The following is a 23,693-nucleotide window of genomic DNA, read 5'->3' as shown; positions in this document are numbered from 1 at the left end:
TATCACGGTTGGTGTCTGGGAGCCAGAACAGATTAATAGCTTGCACTTATTATATATTACTTATGGGTAGGCACTGTTCTAAGCTCTTTATCATATTATTAATTTGATCCTCATAACAATCCTAGAGGTCCACTATTTATTTTTTTTTTAAAGATTTATTTATTTATGTGAGAGAGAGAAAACACATGTGTGAGCACGAGCTGGAGGGGCAAGAGGGAGAGAGAATGTCAGGCAGATTTCGCACTGAGTACAGAGCCAATGCGGGGCTTAGTTTTGCCATCATGACTTGAGCTGAAACCAAGAGTCAGACACTTAACCAACTGTGCACTGAGGTGCCCCGAGGTACATTTTATTATTATGATCTCTGTTTTAAGGAGGAAGGAAACTGAGGCATAGGGAGATCACATAACTTTCCCAGGGTCATAGTTGGAAAGTGGCAGAGCTTAGCCAGGAGTCTTAACAGCTGACTCCTGAGAAAAGGTCCAAGCTTTTCCTTCTCTCTCCCCCAAGAATCCAGTGCCTTTTTTTCTCTTCCTGACCTCTTGATCAAAACAGAATGGGTCAATGGGGATTATATATTACTAGATTATTGCTTTTCAGGGTAAATTACTGATGTAGTAGTCTTATTATTCTTAAACCCCTCTGTGAATAAAGGACTGTGTGCCTGTGGCACCAGCTTTTCTTGACTACAGAAGTTGCCCTGTCTATTCATTGGTGTACCTTTTCTCCTCCCTTGCATCTGACCCAAGATTGGGAAGCCAGAGGTGAATCTGTGTCAGTGTTCAGTGTGTCTTCTGCTTGAACTTACAGTTCAGTCTGAGGTGACCAGCTCAGTTTCATATTCCTGTCCCTGTTGGTTCTTTTAATATCCAGAGCCACAGTCTACTTTTGTGTGGCATGAAGGAGCACAGGTGCTCATGGACTCTCTGAAGAGGGGACAGAAGCTATACAAGGAATGGGTGGAACAAAAGCTTTGGTTCTGATATGTGGGGTAGAGAGGAGAATGTGGTAGGAAACACAGAACTCTGGCCCTGGGGGACTTAAATCCTTTGTATGTGTGTTTTATTTTTGGTTTTGGTTGTGTGTGTATCATTGTCATAGGGATCAAGCCAACATGGCATCAAAGAAAAAATATTAATATTGATGTCCTTTACAGATGTCACAAAATGAATGAAGAATTAAAAAATCCTTCAAATATGCTAAAGCCTCAATCCATACCATACGCCAGATAACCATATTCTTGTTGAACATTAATTTTATATTAAACTCACTTTGGATGTGTTTAGCTAGTTTTTGATCAGGTGGCAGTGTAATCTGCTTTTAATTTCAGTAGAGTATTAGAGAAAACATTCATTTTAATGTTACAAGCTATAGCACATGGTTAACGTTGAAGACTGGTAGTTTAAGTTAATCTTATTTATCTGAATAATTTTTGAGCATTTGTCGTGAGCTGTGATGAATATGGAGAATAAAGAAAAGCTTTGGACATCAGGAAGCTTATAGTCTAATAGGAAAGATAGTCTTTTCAAGTGCTTATTTGTGTGTAAATAGAGGAGCAGTACAAACATCATGCTATGGGGGGCTCAAAGAAAAGAGAAATTAATTTTGGCTGAAAATATGGAATCAGGAAAGATTTTGTGGCAGGAATGGTATTCAAGGTGGACCAGATGGGTAGGATTTTACTAGGTAAATACAAACTAGACTGTTAGATAGCCCTCCTGTGTTCCCATAGCAACAGCCTATACACATTCACTGTAGCATTAGTTACAGTATACTCTATCGATGTTACTTCTTTCCATGTCCAATGTGGGTTATAAACTCTCTGGGGTCACTACTGTAAGTTACCTTTATGTTCCCAGTACCTAGCACAGTGCCTGTTGAGTAGTAGATGTACATGGAATATTTGATGAATATATGAAATGAAATATGTCATCTAGTCACAGGGTGTTGATGAACTGAAAGAGACAGTATCGCATAATCATTTAGTGTTTCAATGTTTACATTAGTTCACCTGCATCTAATACAAGGAAATAATTTGGAAAAATCCAAAATAATAGCGACTCAAACAAGATATTCATTTCTCTCTGAAATGAAGTCTGTATATAAGCAGTTTAAGGCTGGTATGGAGAAACTGTGATGTTATTAGGAATCTAGGCTCTTTCTAGCTCCACTCTGCTGCCCTTAAGGTGTAGCCCTTGTCATGGACCAAGTTGACTGCTGGAGTTGAGCCAGCACGTCCAAGTTCCAGGATAGCGGGCATAGGAAAGTGAAGAAGGGCACAGCCTCCGTTTTAAGGGAACCCCCCAGAAGTTGCACATGTTGCTGCTTATGTTTCATTGGCTAGAGTCAGTCCTGTGGCCTTATCTAGTTGAAAGGGAGGCTAGGAAACAGTCTTTTCTCTAGGCTACACTACGTCCAGCTAAAAGCTGGGGTCTGTTTCTAAGGAAAAATGGGAGAATGAATATAAAGGACCAAGCAGTCTTGCATTAGTTGGCTTTGCAATCTATGAATTCGAGTACTTATTAGCTGTGTCGTTTTGGGTAATTCACTCAGCTTCTCTGAGTCTTGGTTTCCTCACCTGTAACATTGGCATAATAATTGCTTCTCCTTGTCGGGTTATAGTGAGGAACAAAGATGGTACGTGTAAGCTTAGCATAGTGCCTGGAAGATAATAAGATGGAGCTTAGCATAGTGCCTGGAAGATAATAAACCCTCAGCTGTTGGTGGCTCATTCTTAGTACCATTATAAAGCCATCTAAGGTTGTATTCCGAGTTCAGTTCCAAACCAGTTAGTCTGGCAGCAGTAGAAGTTCTGGACACCAAGTTTCTTTGGGTGAAAAGTGTTCAGCCCCCTCTCCTTCTGCTCCTTCTGCCTGCTTTATTCTGGTGGGTAGATAGGCTGGTGAAAAAGTTGTCTTTGAGAAGAGGCTCCTGTATGTTTCAGTGTCCTGCTGGTGCCTTATGCACTAGCTAACCAAAACACAGCTGGTAGGTCTAATTTTAGGTTCACAAGTCTTGCCAGTTGTCCTCTTTAAATTCTGTTTTACATTCTGAACTGTGGGAAATTTTTATAGAAGCAGAGGGGAGGCAGGGGCGATACGCTCTTTATTTTCTGGTTAGGAAATAGCCTCCATTTTCTTTCCAGTAGGCAGTCATGGGGAGAGAGATTATAGGCACCCCTCTGTTCTCCTGTCTCTCCTTTGGGTCAGTATGACTGCTGGTGGGGTGTAACGTGTTGAGTGGTAGACTCTGACTTCACGTGCATGAAGTATGAAAATACTGGTCTTCAGCCGAAGTTATAAAACTAAGACAGTCTAGAAACTCTGTCTGCTGTTGGATTTTGAGGCTCTTTACAGCGACGAGAATATAGTAATAATAGTTATTGAGTAGTTTTAGTTCAGGTGCTTTTCACTCACTGTTTCCGTTGATCTCAGTACAACTCCCATAATACACTGTGTTACTATGATTCTCATTTTACGGATGAGGAAACTGATGTTCAAAGAGGTTGAGTTTTTTGGTAGGTCACCTAGCTAGTAAGTAGGAGGACTAGAGTTTAATCCCAGGTCTGATGCCAAAGTACATGTTCTTTCCACCACCCCCATGTTGACTCTACTCCCCCATTTAAATTATTCCCATTTATATCTAAACTTTAAAGTTGTACTAACACAGTCTTCTGATGTTTACCTTCCATATGAAAGTATTTAATAGATACTTTCTGAATATTCTAAAACTGTTTCTTTTCTACCTGAAATTTTCTTCCTAGATATTTTGCAAAGGATTTTGATTAATAAGACTGTTTTGTCATTTTTTTCTGTTCATCCCTTCTCTAGCTCACTACTTGATACTTAGTAGTGCCCCAATATGTTGTTATTCAATTAATAATAACAACAACAATGATAACTAAAACTTACTGAGAACTTAGTATGTGCCAGGTTCTGTACTATAAGCTTCCTACTTGTTACCTCATCCAATTTTTACCACAGTTCTTTGAGGTAGAGTATTTATTAAGATATTTTTATATAGTATTCGAAGTTAGTAGCATGATGATTTTTTCTTTGATTCAGTCATTCAATCAGGTAGAGTATTTGGAGCAGTAGGGAATTTATCAGTGAGTAATTCTAAATTCCTGTTTTCTTAGAGCTTATATGATATGAGCAAAACAGACATAAGGAAGTTCAACAGTAACTTATATTTCAAATGATGATAAGATAAATACTAGGAATAACAAACTAGGGGAAGGAGGAGGAGAATGACTGGGATGGGGGAAGGAGTGGGGAGCTATTTAAGGCTGTGAGGAGGAGTTGTTTGAGGTAGTGACTTGGGTAGAGTTAAAGCCAGTGATGGGAAGATCTGGGGGCATAGTGGCCCAAGTGGAAGGAATAACCTGTGAAGAGACTCTGAGACGAAGTGAGCTGCCTGGAGATAAAAAGGATGGCTGGAGGATAACTTAGTAAGGGTGGAGATGAGGCAGTAGTAGTTGAGGTCAGATTACCTAGTAGATCGTGATGAGGACTTTGGATTTCATTCTGAGTAGCCACAGACTATTTAAGCAAGGGAGGGAGGGATGTGACTTACATTCTTAGAATTTCACTCTGGTGTCTGTGTGGAGGTGGATGGTAGGGTAGCAAGAATGAGAACAGTGCTGTTGCTTGGCCTGGGGAGTAGTACTGGTGATGAATGATGAAGAGTAGTTGGAGGTGGCATGTGTTTTTGAGTTAGCCTGAGAAAGACTTGGTGATAGGTTTCTCAGAACCAAAAATGATTTTGCCTGACATAGTTGCCTGACATAGGAATGGACTTGGAGCTGGAAAATCAAATAATGTTGGTAAAGAATTTTTTTTAAGACTTTATTTATTTATTTGACAGACAGAGAACACAAGTAGGCAGAGAGGCAGGCAGAGAGAGAGAAGGAAGCAGGCTCCCCACCAAGCAGAAAGCCCGATGTGGGGCTCGATCCCAGAACCCAGGGATCATGACCTGAGCTGAAGGCAGAGGCTTTAACCCGCTGAGCCACCCAGGCGCCCCTTGGTAAAGAATTTTTATACGTGACATGGTGATAAAGAAATTCAGTTTCGTTTTCTTTTGACAAGGCCTTAGCTTTCTGATTTGATTCCTTAGGAGGACTTATATATTCTGTCTTTTGGGCCTTTTCCACTGTTTCCTGTTTGCAGGTTTTTCCCTAAAAAACCTTTTTTGTAAAAAAATTGGTTTTTTTTTTTTTAAAGCCTGTTACCAACACAAGGCCAGTGGAATAGGAAAAAAACCAGAACAGCCAGCCAGTATTCTTACAGAATGCAGTATCTTCTGATTTTTTATAATACAGAATTCAATATTTAGGAGCCAGTTTAGGATGTTTAAGTGATTAACATTTACAGTTCTACCGACAAATTACTGTTCTTTTGGTGCCCAGCTGGTTATTGGCCTTAGACTAGACTAACTCCCATAAACCTACAGAGATACTTCTTGCCAGGAGACAAAAGTCAAGAGACACTTCCTGTTCTGATGGTGTTTTCACCTACCATATTCCACCTTTGTTTCCGTTCCTCAAAGATTTTCAAAGGACGTTTACATTAAAATGAACTGTACTACTTTTTTGTTTTGGGGGTAAATGGATGGACATACGTTTATGAGGTGTTCTTAGCCCCTTTGAAGAGAGACATCCCAGGTTTTTGGAGTTCAAATACAAGAACCCTTAGAGGTATAAAACCTTCAGAGTGTTACTTCCGGGGATAGCAACTTCAGATGTCTGCAGGGAGCGGAAAGGTAATGGAAATGCAAGAAGCAAACCCGGGTAACCGTGGCAAACTGGAGAGAGCGTGCCTGGTGTAAAGTGGGTAGCTGCCAGCTTAGCTTCTGCCAGTTGCTGCCATTGGGAACGGGAGCCCAGTATAGTCCGATCTTTCAGATTTTCAAAAGAAGCTAGAAATCTTTCCTGTTAGGTCATATCTCCTGATTTTTAAATGCTGGCAACTCATTTAAAATTCCCAGTATGCTGTGTGGGATAACACTCTACAAGTCCAAAAAAAAAAAAAAAAAAAAAAAAAAAAAGTTCTGTAGGCTGCAGGCTATAAATCTGTAGATTCTGATTTGGTCCATTTTCTTTCTTCACAGATTGAGAAATAGAAATCCAAAGATACAAAATGACTTTTCCAGGCTCACTTAGATAGAGACGGAAGTAGGAGTAGAGCCTGGGTCTTTTTTCTCTGGATGCAGTTGTCTTAACATGGAAAGTTAAACTGTTTTGGTACTCAGAGGAAAAGTAATGTCTCTTTCCCGAGAAAAATGCATGTACATTCTAAATTTTGTATACAATTTTAGGGGTTTTAAACTCCCTGAAATCTGTACATAAACACCAGGTAAAGGACTCTCTCTTGCACCTGCTGGCTCATATGTTTGCAGTGTAAAGGGAACAGTGCCCCAGTATTTATTTAAGCAAACTCACGTAGAGAGGCACTGTAGAAGCTGTAGGTCAGTCCTCCCTTGCTCACTCCCACCTTTATGTGTTCTAAATCTTAATTAGACAGTAGGACCACCTTTAGCTAAGTCCAAGACCCTTCCTACTCCTGTCTGCAATACCAGTCCCTCCAATCATTTCTTTTTTTTTTTTTTAATATTTTATTTATTTATTTGACAGAGAGAGATCACAAGTAGGCAGAGAGGCAGGCAGAGAGGGGGAAGCAGGCTTTCTGCTGAGCAGAGATCCCGATGTGGGGCTCAATCCCAGGACTCTGAGATCATGACGTGAGCTGAAGGCAGAGGCTTAACCCACTGAGCCACCCAGGCGCGCCCCTCCAATCATTTCTTTTAGGTCTTTTACATACTTATATAGATAGCACCCATGGAGAGTAACAGTTTTGCTTTTTTTTTTTTTTAATTATATTTATAGTAGGTATCCTTTTGCAAGTTAAAAAAAAATCATTATGTCTTGCCTTGTATACAGGCACAAAACAGATCTACTTCATTCTTTTTATTTGCTAGATTATATTCCTCACTATGCTAATTCCAGAGCTTACTTAGCCACCCGCTGTTAATGGATATTTAGAATGTTTCTAGTTTGTTTGGTGCTACAGACAGTGCTACCATGAATATTTCTGTGCATGCCTCCTTGCCACAGGAGCTGGGATTTCTTTAGGGGATAAAGAGAGAAATGGACTGGCCAGGTATGTGATTTCAAAAGTAGCTTCATCATTTTGTATCAGCAACATATGGAAATCCCTAGTTTCTCCAAAGCCCTTCATCAATTGATATCCGATCAGAACTTTTTTTCAAGATGGATAAGAAATATCTTAATTGCTAGTAAGTTTGAGCATTTTTTACATCTTTTAATATGTATCTTAGCCATTCTGCATTTCTGTTATGTTCGGATTTCTTTTAGGCTTATTTGACTTTTTCTTATTTATAAGAATTCCTTTCTGTATTTCCTTATGTATTGTTGACACCAGCCTCTTCTTTTGTATATATTGTAAATCTTTTTCATTTGGATAGTTCTGACCCTGGTTTTGATCCTGACTGACTAGCTTTGTGATTTGGCGGGCATCATTTGACTTCCACAGAGCCATTGTTGACCAGTGTAAAGTGAGAATACACCACCTCTTAGTTACTGTGTAATTGCGAATTGCCAGTGTGTATGAGCCCTGTGATTTGTAGGTTTCTCATTTGATTTCCATGAGCCATTTTCTCAGCTGTGAAGTGTGAATACCCTAAGTTTTTAGGTTTATCCTGAAATGCCAGTGAAAGAGCATCTAGAAGTGCTTTGGAGAATAAAGAATAAAATTTCAAGTGTAAGGCATTTTGTCCTTTCTTTGGCTTTGTTATGACTCGTCACTAGGAGTTGGCTTTTGTGAAGCATGCTACATCTTCACAGATTAATCAGACTCTGAGAGGTGGGTGTCACAACATAGCACTTGTTTCTTTTTATTCCACACTCTTTCAGGGCAGGAAAGAGGTGTGTAAATAAGATATGTTTACATTGAACTCCTGTGTTCTTGGAAGGTATTGGGTGGGATGGAGGTCGAGAAGAGTGGTATCAGGAGACTCGGAGTTCACCACCCATAGTGCTGGCCACAAGGGCTGACACAGAACCTGAACATTTATGGAACCAAATGTCTATAAGGTTAGAATTAGACACCCTTTGTTACTGTCATGGTCCACCTCTCAATTAGAACACAGGTTTCAGAGGCAATTGTTCTATTCCACCACAATAGGGAAGTATGAGGGTGTAATTTCTGACCCTGGTTATTACCTTTTGGCTGATGACTGCCTTTTCAGACAGATAATTCACTAAAACATGATAACCACCCTTTGCTCTGGGGACTCTCAAACTCAGAGACCACCTTAGACCTAGATAACCCTGCACCCCTGCCCTATGCTGCATGCTTTAGAGGGTCCTTCCTATAGAGGGCCGTGCCCGTCCCCTTCTGGACTACTCTCCAAGTACCCAGAACCCAAGAATTACCAGGCAAAATGTCTTGAACCTGCTTTTGAGGCCTACAGAGCCTTTTTCTGAGTCTGTCTTCCCAAAGATGGATCAAGCCATTAGACTCTCCCCCTGATGTGTGCATTACTAGGTCCCAGGTGTGGCCAAGGATGACTACTTAGTACACCCACAGCTGAGGTGTACTAGTGTGACATTTGTATATAAGGCTTCTTGAGGTGCAGAAAGTGTGTGGGGGAAAGAAAGGAGGTGAATCTGGGGCCAGGGTCTTCCACTTAATACTTTTGCTCCAGCCCTGCAGCTATTGGAGGCAGGTCTGCCCAGGGAAGCCTCTCTTTTCTGACCGTCTACTTATTTGACGAGTACAAAAAAACAAAAAAACACTGAGAATGTTTTCTTCACCACCCATTTAGACACTGAGTATAGCTGACTCAACAGAGACAGCTGTTAATCTCAGAATAATTCTCAAAGCAGGGGTACGGGTTGGAATGGGTGAATTTCCTGAAGGGAGAATATCATTGCATCGTCTTCTGTCTCTCCCCTGGGTAGGCAGTGCTGCTGATGCTTGGTGAAAAGGAGGGAGGATTCTGCTGACACACTGTAATTTTAAAAAAGAAGGCTAAGGTTTCCCTTATCTCTCCACACAAGGCACATCTGCCTGCAAACATGCTGTCTGCTTCTGAGGGATGCCTTCGTCGTTCTGTTTCTTTTCTGAATGTTTTAAGGCACAGTTTTGGTGCATTCCTTTCTGTTCTCTAGAGCCAGGGGGGAAGTCATAATATATCAGGGCTCTTGCTGAAGAGCTTAAAATGGGCGCTGGCAGCTGGGATGTGGGGGAAGAGAGCTTTCCAGAGACAAGTGACCTGCTTGTTCAGCCAATGAGAAGCAGGTTACAGAAATGATATCACCAGACAGGCTTTATTGTCTGATCATCTCATAAAAGCAGGATTGTGTCTGGCAACTTAACCCTCTTTTAGGTACATCAGGTCTCACCCACTCTCTGGTATGTGACCTCCAGATTCTTTTTCCCAGCTGTCTGCTATGAGATCACAGAGATTAAAGATTTAAATTGGTGATGAAATTTGGAGAGTTGTAAACCACTATTTTAAAACTACAAACTATTAAAATTTAGAACCCCTGCTAGAATGGGAATGTCAGCTGTGCTGTTTGGAGAGCATATCTGAAGCAGATACCCATCTAGTCACGTTACACCAGGCTTTTGCTGGTTAGACTTGGGAGAGAAAGGGAGTTAGAGGGAAAACAAGACTGAGCCTTTAGTCTATTTTAATCGACATAAAGGGTCTTAATAAGAATTTCCTGTTTTAGAGGAATTGGAATTGGTTCTGCAAATTTGGAAAATCATACTGATTCTGAGACCAGTTTTGAGTAACACGTATTTGTGGTGTTTGTTTATATTGTACCTGTTGATTATCCTTTCCTCCATAAAAATGTCAGTCATTTTACTTCTTTGTGCTTCCTTATCATCATTGGTAAGATGCAGATGATGATCCTACCAGATCCTACACAGGAGTAGAGATAAGAAAATAAACTAATTTATATGATTTTGGAATGTGCTACACATATGTATCCTAATTAGGTCATTCATGTCTTAAGATTGTGTACTCATTCATTCATTTGTTCAGCAGGCTTTTTCAAACCCTTCTTGATGCTGGGCACAGATACAGAGATAGAAGCTATAGTTCTTACTCTTAAGGGGTTTAAAACATTTTGAGGCAGATAGACAATAAAAATAAAAATGTCTCAGGAATCTGTTGCATATACCATGTTCCAGGTCCTTTTCTGAGTACCTTAACGTGTATTAGTTCATTTAATCTTACCATAACACTGTGAAGTAAGTACTGTTATTAGCTTCGTATTACAGATAAAGAAATAGAAGCATAGAGAGGTGAAGTGACTTGCCTAAGATCACGCAACCAGTGGTAGAGTTGGGACTTGAATCCAGGCTGTGTGGCTCTAGAGTGTGTTCTCTGAATCTCTGTTTAGCAGTGCAGTAGTTACTAGCTGTATATAGCTTTGGAGCACTTGAAATGTGATTTGTCTAAACTGAATAGTGTATATGTGAAATACGCACCGTATTTCAAAGACTTAGTATGAAAAATGTATCTGATGTCTCATGTTGAAATCACATGTTGCAGAGATAATATTTTGGATATACTGAGTTAAGTAAAATCTATTAGAATTAGTTTTCACTTTATTTTTGTGGCTACTAGAAAACTTAAAATTACTTGTATGACTTGGATTTGTGGTTTACATTTCTCTTGGACTGTTCTACTCTAAATTGTTATAATACAGGGGCACCTGGGTGGCTCAGTAGGTTAAGGGTCTGCCTTCTTCCGCTCAGATCATGATCCCAGGATCCTGAGATTGACCCTGCATTGGGCTCCCTGCTTGGTGGGGAGTCTGCTTTTCCCTCTCCCTCGGTTGCTCCTCCTGCTTGTGCGCACACATGCTCTGTCTGTTTCAAATAAATAAAATCTTAAAAAAAAAAAATCGTTGTAATGCAATAATAATAAGAGAAGACATTTGTTGAGCACTTCCTATGTGCCACATACTGGGCAATACCTTGGCACTGTTCCAGTTAAGCCTCAAAATAACCCCATTTATTATTCACATTTTATAGAAGGGACAGGCAGTTTTGAGAAAGTCTATAATTTACCTAAGGTTAATCCACTAGTTAATGACAGATCCCAAATTTGAAACCTTATATGTCTGACTCAAAAACCTGTACTCAACCAGTACACCGTAATACCATTTCCAATTAAATCTTGGGGCATTTTCTTTGTTTTTATTTCTATAAGAATGTTTAATACTGCATACTTCTATATTTGGTATGTAGAAGTTTAAGTTGAAAATCATTAGGACATAAAATGGACACCCTAGATCAAAATCTCTTTTCAGAGCCTCAGCTCTCATTGAACAGTCAACAGTGAACAGTTGAACCCTGAGATGAAGCAGTGAGTCAGCCTGTGTGAATGGCATTTAATTTTCATTCAAGTAGTTCTCTCAGGTCACTGGGCAATTTATGCCCCGACCCTCTTTGTCCAGTAGAGAGAGGAAGAGGGGCAGTACTGCTTTCCTTAGTCATTTAGTTCTTTTGGCTAATAAGAAGAAAAAAATTGCTTTCCATTTCATTGTCCCATGAAATGCTGTTTGTGTTTGAGAGAGCATCAAAATGCTGTCTAATGATCCCTGTCTTTTCTTTCTTTCAGAGCAAAGACTCAGGTGGACTGAAGGCAGCTATGATAGAGTTGGTGGAAAGGTTGAAGTTCAAGAGCTCAGATCCTAAGGTAAGTATTGTTTTGGAATTGATTGGGTATTGTGTTTCATTCTCCTTGAGCTAGGTGTGAGGGATATTAGTGATCATCTATCTGAACATCGCACCAAGATCTAATTAAGCCTACCTATCAAAAGCCATGTTTTAATATGCCTGGAGATAAGTCATCTGTTTTTTCCCTTCTCTGTGACTTAGAACGTATAATTATTGTTTTCCCTGAATTGCGGACAAGTGCATTTTTAATCCTCCTGTAACGGGCCTTTGAGACTACTGACTTCTGTGTCCATTAAACTCAGTCAAAGGCATCCAAGGTACTGATCATCTTAATGGGGTCTGGAACAGGCTCCAGACCCATCCAGTTGGTGTTCAGCACTAGTGTCTTGTCTCTCTCCTACTTACAGGAGCCAGTGGCCACTGTGTATGCTTTTGTCTTCATGACCTGGAGTGTGGTCTGGGAAATAGTTTCAGCTTCCTGGCTTTCCTTGAAATATGTTGGGAGCTATAAGACTGATATTCTGGGAGACTCCATACCAGGGTGGGGGTGGACTGGGATCTGAGCATAACACAGCTTCCCTTCTCCTACTGGGAGACCTCCTGTAGCACTATTGGGTATTGGTCCCAGCTGGCTCTGCCTGAGAGTCAAAGCCTCTCACAATCAGATAGGGAAAGGAGCACAGATTTGTTTGACTTTTTGTATTCCCACTCCATCCCCTTTTTTTTTTAAAGTCCTTTATATGGGGAAAAGACTAGCATTTCTTGAGTACTCACTAAGAGAGCCAGACACTGTTCTAGGAGCCTTACATATCTTTTTTAAAAATTGTGGTAAAATATAAATAATGAAATTTACCACTTTAGCCATTTTTATTTTTTTAAAGATTTTATTTATTTATTTGACAGAGAGAGAGAGAGAGATCACAAGTAGGCAGAGAGGCAGGCAGAGAGAGAGAGGGGGAATCTGCTGTTTGCATTAGGCTGGGAACCGAACCCCAGTCTCCCGGGTGGCAGGCGAGAATTCTACCACTGAACCACCAGGGCTAACCATTTTTAAATGTGTAGTTCAGTGGCATTAAGTATTCGTATTGTGTCCAGCCATCATTACCACCACCGTACCACCGTCCATCTCCAGAACTTCTTCAGTCATTCCAAACTGAAACTCTCTGCCCACTAACTTCTTTTCCCACCTCTGCTCTTACATACTTGTGATTTTTGTAACAACCTGGTAGAGTAGCTTATTATTCCCATTTTATCGATAAGGACATGGAGGCTTAGAGAGGTAGGGCCGTTTGCCCTGACTGTAGTATAATTTAGAGCTGGGATTCAAATTGACTTCACTGCCTGTGCTCTTTCTTTTATGTCTCATTGCAGACCAAGCACGGTTCATCTCCTTTCTACCATCTAATCACCTTGTGCCCCAATTTTCTAATCTGAAGCACGATCGAGGCAGACCCACGATGACAGGCTTTACAAAAAGTGGCTTCAGTCTTCATTCTACAAAATAACTTTCTCTTCATACAGCATTGAAAGCATTGGGACATTGGTCATATCTGTTGTCTTCTGGTGTAGTTAGAACTCCAGAGATAGAGAGTATCTTGATAGAAAAAAGTTGGTATAACCTTTATCAATTTTCTTAGCTCAAAGTAAAGATGCCTGGTATAACTAGTTTTCCTTTAGTGAAGATGAACTAGTTAATTATTAAGGATTACTGAAAGCTTTTTTTTTTTTAACTGAGTTTTTCTGGTTTCTGGGGCAAAACAGCTATCCTGAAGGAGACAACTGTATTTTCTGTTTCTGCCCCACCCATATGCTTGTAGGCAGTGAAGAGCAAGAGGATGTATACAGATTACACTGAGTGGCTTCTGTGCATGATGATAATACAGGTAAAGTGCTTCGGGGTCCTTTATGAATGCATAGAGTGCTTCTAATAGGAAACTTGCCAGAGGTGAAAAAATAGAACGATCCCATGAGAACAGCTCCTAGAAGCCTCAGGATTTTCCCATGGTGCATCATGAGCTAAAGAATATTTCTTAGGACCAGACTTGATCTTGGATATGTGCATACACACTCATCTCTTTTCTCTTCACTTTATCTTGCTCTGGAGTATTTCTACCAGTCTCCTTTATTTTCAGACCCCGTTCTGGTCTGCCCTATGCATATACTGTGTACCTGGAGCCAGGTTGAGGAAGGACTGAGGTAATTGCAGAATGACTGCGAGATCACAAACAGAGCTGGGGAGTGGGGTGGTGGAAAATGGGACACTATATACATAATTTTTGCAACAAATAATTGTCTTCCAAGGGAAGTTTTTAATCTGTTCTGCTTTCTCTCAGAACTCCACCATCTCTTTGTTAAGTTGGCCTATTTAAGAAGGGCAGAATCTCTCAGGCTTTATGACCTGTTATTTCCAGATGCAGGAGCTTTTCATAGAAACACTGATTTGAGTCATGAAGCACTGAGCACTATCTCTGCCTCACTTCCTCTAGATTTCCCTAAAGCATCACAAAACTTCATTAGTCCAGACATTGAAATCTATTGGGGACTGAGTTAATTTTTACCTCTGAGTTTTGTCAGAGAGGAGTGGAAGATGACTAGATTAATCATTTTTTAAAATTAGGAAATAATATATGCTTATAGATTAGAAAATACAGATATCCATAAAGGAAAAGTCAAGTGACTTTTCCCCCAAGCTAACCACTATTAACAATTTGGTGTGTAACCTTCTAGACATGTTTCCATGTGGAAATATACTTCTAAGATATTTTACAAGAATTATACTGCACCTACGGTTTTAGTACATAGAATATTTTGGACATTCTTCTGTGTCATTGATTATTAATTTTTCTTAATGAGAAGCCTCATTTTGTCCAAAATATTTGTCAGATGCTCTTTTTTCTTCCAGACCAGTTGTTCTTAACCTTTAATGTTCATAAAAATCACGTGGAGGACCTCTAAACTGCAGAGTGCTGGGCCCACCCCCACAGTTGCTGATTCAGTGGGTCTGGGGTGACTAGAGGCTGTGCTGACCCTGGTGATCTGGTGATGTTCCTTCTCTTTTGTTTTGATTTTTTTTTTTCATTCCTTTCAGTAAATAATCAGAAGAGCCCCTGTAAATAAGTCTAGAAGGAGCAGGGGAGAGAAAAGTTATCCTGAGGCTGCCTGAGAGGGCAGGGTTCCTGCAAGGCTCAAGAGAGTGAGAGGAGTTCTAGTCGGGATTTACGAGGATGATCAAGGCTCATGCCATAGGACAGGAGTGCGTTGAGTTATAAAACTGGAGGAATAGCAGGAGACACCAAATCCCAGCCACTAGGGGTGAGCCTGCGGACAGGAACAGAGCCAGTGGTGGCTGGGAAATAAGGCACAGGTTAAGTTGTGTACATGCATGTTGCTATGGTGAGCCCTGTTTTAAAGGATACGTATCTCCAGGGATCTAGAACTTTCTATATAACGGAGAGAGTATTTTTTTTTTAAGATTATTTATTTATTTATTTGACACAGAGAGAGAGAGATCACAAGTAGGTGGGGGGGGGTGGGGGGAGATGCAGGCTCCCTGCTGAGCAGAGAGCCTGGTGCAGGGCTCGATCCTAGGACCCTGAGATTATGACCTGAGCTAAAGGCAGAGGCTTAACCCACTGAGCCACCCAGGCGCTCCTGGAGAGAGTATTTTTAATACCAATCTTTATTTTATTTAATTGAAAGTAATCTTTTAAATAATAAGACATTCCAATGTATGTGATATGGTCCAGTTTATAAACATATTTTTTTTCAGTCATACTTTTCAGAAACATTTATTGTACCAAGTAGGGTTTTTGTTTGTAGGTTTCTTACATTTATGCTAGACTTTAGGAAAATTAAAAGATGTAGTTAATCAGGTATGTGTGTATGCATGTCTGTGTCCATTCCCGGGATTTTTAAGAAATTGAACGTATTCTGGGTTGTTTACAACTCTCCTGTGAAGTGACTGTGCAGTTATCTTTCTTAGTATACCCAGAGGAAACTGAAGCTCAGAAAATGCATTGATTCCTTTCCCTTCTTTCCCCCTGCCCAGCCTCTCAGAAAGCATTGAACCAAAAACATAACATGCTAAACTCAATCCAGCTAATATCTCATTATGCAGTTAATAACAGCCACTCTATTAGTATTGATTCCATCTAACATGTGCTGTTCCTTGTTTTCCTATGGCTTATGTGCTCGAAACGAACAGAAACACAACTGTGTATCATGAAATCATACTAATGTTACGAGAAGTTATTCTCAAGAAAAGTGCCTTAAACTCAAGTCAGGTGGCTCATATTATTCTGTCAGATTGGAGTGGGATTAAAGATGGGACTTAGCCATACTAACACTGCCTAAAACAGATCGAGTTTTTTTTTCCTGTATTCAGTTTCTAAAGGTGTTCTTACTTAAGTTTAAAACCAGAGAATTGTCTAACAACATGAAATTAAATAGATCTGAGAGTTGTTTTATTTTTATTTAGCATTTACATAGCATTTTATAACTGCAAGAGAACTTTACAGTCCATTTTAGTAGCTGATATCATTGACATGGAACATAGCCCAGTCCTTCACTCTCCTGTGCTAATCAGACTCTTGTTAAAATGATAGATTTTAGGGTGCCTGGGTGGCTCAGTCAGTTAACTGTGTACTTTTGGCTCAGGTCATGATCCTGGAATCAAGCCCTGTGTCAGCTTCCCCACTCAGCCGGGAGTCGGCTTCTCCCTTTGCCCCTCTCCCTGCTTGTGTTTTCTCTCTCTCTCTTAAATAAATTGAATAAAATCTTAAAAAAAAAAGAAAATCTTTAAAAAATAATAAAATTTTTATAAAAAGACTCATTAAAAAATGATAGGTTTTGCATGTACAAAGAGTAATGGATATAAGCAAAACCTATTTGAATTCTTGTTGTTAGTGTCCTGTTGTTTCCCAGGGGGAAGCCAGGCCTCATGCTGTCCTTGCCTTGCCCCAGGACAGAAGCGTTCACTAGGACAGTGTTTATGCACCCAACTGAAGCAGAGAATCGAGCTACTTCAGTTATCAAGTTGATTCATTTGAAAGTGTTCCTTTGGTTAGAAAGTTATTAGAATTATTGACCTATTTATAAACTTTTCCTAAAAAAAGAAGTTGTAAATAGCATTCTTGAAGGGCATGCTTAAGTGTTTTACCTCTGTACCCTCAAGCTCTAGTCTGGTGGGTACTAGGTGATGTAATAGTAATAGATATGCATGGTAATAAACGCGCATTATCCGGTACAGTAACACTGTGAAAGGAAATATTATTTTTCCTGTTTTATGGAGGAGCAGTCCAAGGTTTAGAGGGGTTAAAGAGCTTGCTGGTAAGTGACGGGACTAGGACTTCACATGTGTCATACTTCACGTTCTTCCCCTGACCACGATTGTTGAACCCATGGATGAGTAAATATAGAGGTATGTGCTGCTCTCCTTAGCAGTATGACTCTTTACTGACAATTTTCCCCTCACATTCTCCCTCTACCTGCCTTTACTGGATACTGCAGCCCGCAGTCCCAGGGTCCAGGACCAGAGAATGGCCTTTTCCGACAGACAGTATGGGGAAATGGGGAGAGCCGTGACAGCCCAGAGCATTTAGCACTGGCTAAATGAAGAACCGAGGCTGGTGCTTTGGTAGTTTCCCGTTAGTGATGGAAGACAGCAGATGGGAGGTTAAAGCCTCTGCCTTTGGCTCAGGTCATGATCTCAGGATCCTGGGATCGAGTCCCGCATCGCACTCTCTGCTCAGCGGGGAGCCTGCTTCCCTTCCTCTCTCTCTCTCTGCCTGCCTCTCTGCCTACTTGTGATCTCTGTCAAATAAATAAAATCTTAAAAAAAAAAAAAAAGACACCAGATGGGAAAGTACCTGTGGTGTCTCAGGCCCGAGCCATGCTCTGAGGCATGGTATCTGCCAAGGACCAGGTGCGGCCCCTTCTCATCCTCTGTAGACACTTGGGCGATAGAAAGAGGAGAAACAAGCTCTTTGCCCTCCTTCACCATCCCCCTGCCTTTGTGAAAACAAAATGAAACAACTTCCCATTCTCCCCATCCCCCAATTATAAAAGTAATACATGCCGTCTGTAGACAACTGTGGGACAAACAGACATGTATATAGAAGAAGAAAAGAAATCTGCTACCTGAAGTCATTTGTAAACTTTGAGTACCTCTTTTTTCAATTTAATCTTATTTAAATTTAATTAATTAACATATGGTGTGTTATTAGTTTCAGAGGGAGAGTTCAGTGATTCATCAGTTGTATATAGTACCCAGTGCTCATTCCATCATGTGCCCTCCGCAGTGCCCATCACCCAGTTACCCCATCCCCCACCCACCTCCCCTCCAGCAACCCTCAGTTGGTTTCCAGTAGTTAAGTCTCTTATAGTTTGTCTCCCTCTCCGATTCCATCTTACTTTATTTTTCCTTCTTTCCCCTAAGATCCTCAATTTTGTGTAATAAATTCCACCTATGAGTGAGATCATATGATGATTATCTTTTTCTGACTTACTTTGCTTAGCATAATACCTTTTAGTTCCATCCACATGAATACCTCTTTTTTTAAATGCAGATTCTTGAGCCTCACCCAGAACATCTAATTTGGTACTTCTGAGACTGCTTTTTTAGTATACAGCCTTGATGATTCTGATGCACATGGTCAATGCATCACACTTTAAGATACATCTATGAGAAAACTGGTTAATATCATGGTGCTTTGCCTTTCAAATAGAGAATTAGTATTCTCTCTCTAGATAATTATTGTTCTATGTGTGTGTGTAAGTATATATACAATTGGATAGCTGTATGTATTTTTGTGTGTATAGACATGCATACATAGTTTGTATCCTGCTTTTTTTCACCTGACATCATCCCTTATAAACATTTTTATCATTTGAATCCACTTCAGTCTTTGAACTGCAGCTTGGAAAACTAAAATCCTGAAGGCCAGTCTGCTGTTATTACCATTATCCAATATGGCATTTCTGTTTTCTTCCTAATAGCATAAGCACGCTCTGAAGTTTGTTTTCCTCAGACATGCCAGTCACAGTCTAAGATTATTTGGGTACAGTGGAAATTTAGTTAATGCAAAGTCAGACACACAGTCCTGAAGTCAGCCCCCAGCTGTCCCTTTGACAGTGTTCCCACCGCCCGCCACCCCCAGGGTGTCTCACAGGATGGGATTAAATGAATACATGGAGGGCTCAGTGGGAAATCTGAGGCCGTCTCCCATCCCCCACCTTACAGCAGAGGAAACTGAGGTGCCTGGAGAGAAGCGTTCCTACCCAAGGTGACGTGACCCAGGCAATAAGGGCAGAGCTGAAGCAGGTTGATGGTTTTTAGGACTACAGTTCTACAGTTCTGTAGTTTTCTCAATAAAGAGAAGTTTTCTCTTTGGCAAGAATGTAGAAAAATTGGAAGTGGTACAGTCACTTTGGCATTTCCCCAGCAGGTTAAACATAGAGTTGCCATATGACCTAACAGTTCCATTTTTGGGTATATACCCAAGAGACATGAAAACTTGTCCACACAAAAACTGGACCCCAGTGTTCATAGCAGCATGAGGCGTACTACCCATACTGTGGAAGCAAGCCAGCAGATGACCGGGTATGTAGGAGCTGGTCTAGCCATACAGCAGGCCCCTGTCTGGCAGGAAGGAAGCACAGTGCGGATACATGCTTCAGGAAGGCTAACCTGCGAAAATGGTGCTCAGTGGAAGAGGCCGTTCCCAGAAGACTATATACTGAGTGATTCCATTTGTGTGACATGTCCAAAATAGGCAGATTTCTACAGGTAGGAAATAGACTCATTTCCTGCGGCTGAGGAGATGGAGAGATGGTGTGGGAGTGACTGCTAAAGGCCATGGAGTTTCTTTTTGATGTGATGAAAATAAAATGTTCAGACTGATCATGGGGTGATTGCACAACTCTGGGAATATACTAAAAACCACTGAATTGTGCACTTTAAATGGGTGAGTTACATGATACAAGAATTACATCTCAGTAAAGTTACTGAGAGAAGGTGAGAGATTTCCTTCTGAATCACTTTTGTTAGCTCTTCACTTAAAGTTCCTCAGAAGGTTAAACAGAGTGGCCATGTGACCCAGTAATTCCATTCATCAGTGAATAGTCTGTCTTTCTCCTTTCTTCCAGGCAGGGATGAGGGGCAGAAATCCGATGTTACCTGTCAGGGAGAGGCAGTATTCTACCCTTACTACTCTTGTGGGCTCTGGATTAGATCACACCTGGTCAAATTACCTCCAGTGTTGACCACCAGTTCTGCCTCAGGCAGATCCTGTGCTTAATCTCTTCAGGTCTCAGGTTTTTCATTTCTTTTCAGCTGTGAAAGGGGGATAATAGTACATGCTTCACAGGGTCATTAGGAAGATTAAATGAGATAATCCATTTAAAGTGCTTAGCACAGCCTCCTGTCTGGGGTGGCGGGGTGGCTGTTGCTAGCTTTCTCCTAGTCCTGAGATCCAGCCCCTCTTCCAGCATGAGGCCGGGGTCCGTGGGCACAGCAAACCCACCCCCATAGTTCAGGAGGCCTTCGGATCCTTGCAGAGAAAAAGAAGCCACAAGTTTACAACTAAGTAGATTCTGGGGGCACCTGAGTGGCTCAGTCGTTAAGCATCTGCCTTGGGTTCAGGTCATGATCCCAGGGTCCCATGGTCCTGGAATGGAGCGCGCCTCAGGCTCCCTGCTCAGTGGGAAGCCCGCTTCACAACCTCTCCCACTCCCCCTGCTTGTATTCCCTCTCTTGCTATCTCTCTCTGTCAAATGAATAGATGAAAGTCTAGAAACTAGATTCCATACTTTGATCAATTAACACTTCCCAGGATTTGTGACACTTTAAAGGACCACTGCTTCCTCTTCTGAGTGATAATAGCATACAGATAAATTGAGTTAAATCTCCAGAGTTGGAGCCCCTTGGTCTTGCTGCTTGGCTGGCTGGCTGACTCTGGGCCTTGCGTAGCTGCCTCACCTCGCCTGGGGTTAGTTCATTAGCTCCATTGCCCGTTCAAGTTAAGGCAAATATATCTGCCTTGGGAGTTTGCAGCTGTTGTCCATATATTCCCAATAGAAACAAGAAATCAATGCATAGAAGCAATTATGTTTATTGTTATGGAGCAAACTCTCTAGTTAGCAAAACTGCCTGGTGCCAAATTAAAAGAAAAATAAATTAAGAGTCACAAAAGAAATTAAGTGTCACATTTAAGAGACACATTAGGAGATATGTCCTCACTTTAAACACCACTGAGATTCTTGTTCTCTTCCTGCTTCCCCTTCCTGCTTCTCCTGCAGCTTTACCTTTTGGCCATCCTCTTTCTACCGCGGCACCAGAGCTCTTAATTGAAGTACTGTACAAATCAGCTCTAGGCATTTTGAGACTAGGGTAGGCATGGTTTCTGAGCTGCCTGGTGTGCTGGAGCATTGTTAGAAAGCAAAGGGATTGAGCTTTTAAACAGCTTAATAAAATTAACACATTGTGATGTCCTTCTCCCCCTGCTCCAGCTCCTGTCTACACTGACAGGAGCCTTGGTAATACACTCTCTGCCAAAGCTTGAAAGGCTTGTTACATGAGCAACATGGACAGGGGAGTGGAGCTGTCAGGACTCCCTCAGAGCAGCCACGCTTCACGTTGCCAGTGCAGGATTGTATTTGACAGTTAATTTAGGAGCCTGGGTGCCTACATATAAAACTTATTGTGATGATAGTGATAAAAACCACCCAGACTTTTATTTAAGGGCCTCCTTCTCTCCTGTCTCCCTTCTTTCCCTTTCCTGCTTAACCTCTCATTCAGCTCAGAAATAAAACTCAGTCTGTTCAAGGAAAAAGGTGTTTTCTTTGATAACTTAAGGCTAAAGTTACAGAGGCAACTCTCAGTCTACCTCAGGTCTGTATGTAGATGCTTGTTTGTGTATATAAATGGCAAAATTTGAGAATCACATCTCTCCTGACTCCATTTAGCCAAAGGACAAAATCCATCTGTAGCTACGGAGAATGTCCATTCAACCCAGTGATTTAGTTGATGACTATGCTTTGTTGAATGGCTTCTGTTTACTTCTGTGGCCAGCGAAATAGAGTCTTTGATAGCTCCTTACTTCCTAAGTCAACCTGATGAGTTAGACATTATAATCTCCATTTTACAGATCAAGAAACAAAGATTGAAGAGGTTTATTGAGTTGTCTAAGGCTAATGATGCCAATAAATTGCCTTTCTATGATTGCTATATAGAATTGTTAGTAGTTGTAGGAGATAACTAACTTTTACCTATGGAAGATGGGTTGGGAATAGTAAAACCAATAGAGCGTTTTGTTCAGACTTTCAGGGAAAAAAAAACTATTGAGTATGGCATGCTTTCTTTTACTTCTATGATGGAAGAGCTCAGATGTTGGAATCAGATGACCTGAGTCCTCTGGTACTTACTATCTGTCCCTCTTGATTTGTCTGAGCCTTTAGTGTCATCCATAAGCTAGGGTAATCATATTACACTTTTATTACTAAGTACCCTGAAAATGGGAAATTTTGAGGAGGAGATAAAAAAAGTAATGGAGGATTGGGCACATGGATGGCTCAGTTGGTTAAGCATCTGCTTTCAACTTCAGGTCCTGATCCCGGGATGGAACCCCACATGCGGCTCCCTGCTCAGCAAAGAGGCTGCTTCTCCTTCTGCCCCTAACCCCACTTGTGCTGTCTCTCAAATAAGTAAATGAAATCTTGAAGGAAGGAGGGAGGGAGAGGGGATGGTTAGCATGGCCTTTGGGGGCCCAAAAAGTATTTTAGCAACTGTAGTTAGTTAACAAGCCCTGTGGTTCTTAGGTAAGCAGGTTGTTAGGTGCTCCAGTAGCTAACAGTAATAGGGTTTTAGTCTGCAGAAGAGAGACATATAATAGAAGCAGGTTGGGAGGTTAAGGAGCGGACTATACCTACAGACTCCACATGACAGCTGAGGGGCAGAATGTGATCTATCAGTCCTGCACTCTGTGCTTTGCCTCGGTATGGTTGAAGTAGACTGTATCTGATCGTATCAAACTAGAAAAGGCAAACATTGCTCCTTGACAGCCTGTGGCCATTTACTAAGACTGAGGCAGGGAGCCTCTGGTTGACATCCTTAGTCTTCATGCCTAGGTTCTATGAGAAAGTCCTTCCTGTGTTCCTTTGGGAAATTAAAAATCTGCTCTCCCAAGATTGTGGGCTTGCTTTCTTTAAGAAAACTAATTGGGGAGTCTTTATCTGTGAACGCTCAGTGGGTACCATGTGAAAAGCACACAAAAAATGTCCGTGGTTCCTGTTATCTGGACCAGCAGAATAGTTCTGCTGATGCTCCTATGTGCCCAGAGAATACTGAGTGCTTTTTATGTATTATTTTGTGTAAATGTCACAAGATCTGTGAGAATGATATTACTACCTCTGTTTGACAAATAAAATTTTCACCTTTCTGAGCTTCAGAAGCATAGAGTTACAGCAGAGTCAGCACTCACACCTCTGTCTCCACCACAACAGACTCCCTGAGGTTTGCCATTTGGGCAGCTGCAGCAAGGAAGACTGACACCCGCACCCCAGCGCCCTTTCCTGAGCGTCCCTGATGGTGCGCGTTGTTCGGTTTCGATAGTATACAAGTAGCTGCGGCTTTGCAGGGCAAGTGTTCGCATGGAGAAGTGGAGTGAAGGTGGAGGGGCGAGTCTTGTTCTAAAATTACTCTAATCTTCAGCAGGTAATACAGGCGTGCTTTGTGTGTTCAAATCTAAAATGCTTAAAAATAGTATGATTTCTGTTTAGTTGCCCCTGAAACTTTCCATGTCAGTTCCTACCTCCCACTTCCTGCAGGATAATTTCTGAAGCACAAGCTGTCTTTCTGGCTTATGCGCAGGTTAAGATGGAAGAAGAGCAAGAAAACAAGGTGAAATAGAAGTTCGCACTCTTCTTCCTGTTACAGGCCCTGGGTGTCTCTGGGGACTCCTTCTACTTTCACAT

At 41.2% G+C, this 23,693-nt stretch overlaps 1 protein-coding gene across 4 annotated transcripts in view; it reads left to right on the top strand.

Moving 5' to 3' along the window:
• Positions 1–23,693, top strand: part of TRIM44 (tripartite motif containing 44) — a 112,293-nt gene that overhangs the window by 10,836 nt on the left and 77,764 nt on the right. For 3 of the 4 annotated variants that reach the window (XR_006820013.1, XM_046016297.1, XM_046016296.1), the window contains exons 2-3: positions 11,665–11,742; positions 13,541–13,606. Coding sequence is in view for 3 of the 4 variants with exons in the window: in XM_046016297.1 (XP_045872253.1) it covers positions 11,665–11,742; positions 13,541–13,606 (144 nt within the window). In the remaining variant the exon portion in view is untranslated. The remainder of the gene's footprint in view (positions 1–11,664; positions 11,743–13,540; positions 13,607–23,693) is intronic. The other variant, XM_046016298.1, reaches the window with a different exon arrangement.

This window comes from Meles meles, chromosome 8, assembly GCF_922984935.1.
Source record: "Meles meles chromosome 8, mMelMel3.1 paternal haplotype, whole genome shotgun sequence".
In the NCBI taxonomy this organism is placed as follows: Eukaryota; Metazoa; Chordata; class Mammalia; order Carnivora; family Mustelidae; genus Meles; species Meles meles.
The sequence above is the reverse complement of the archived record's forward strand: the minus strand, read 5'-3'. Positions and strand labels throughout refer to the sequence as shown.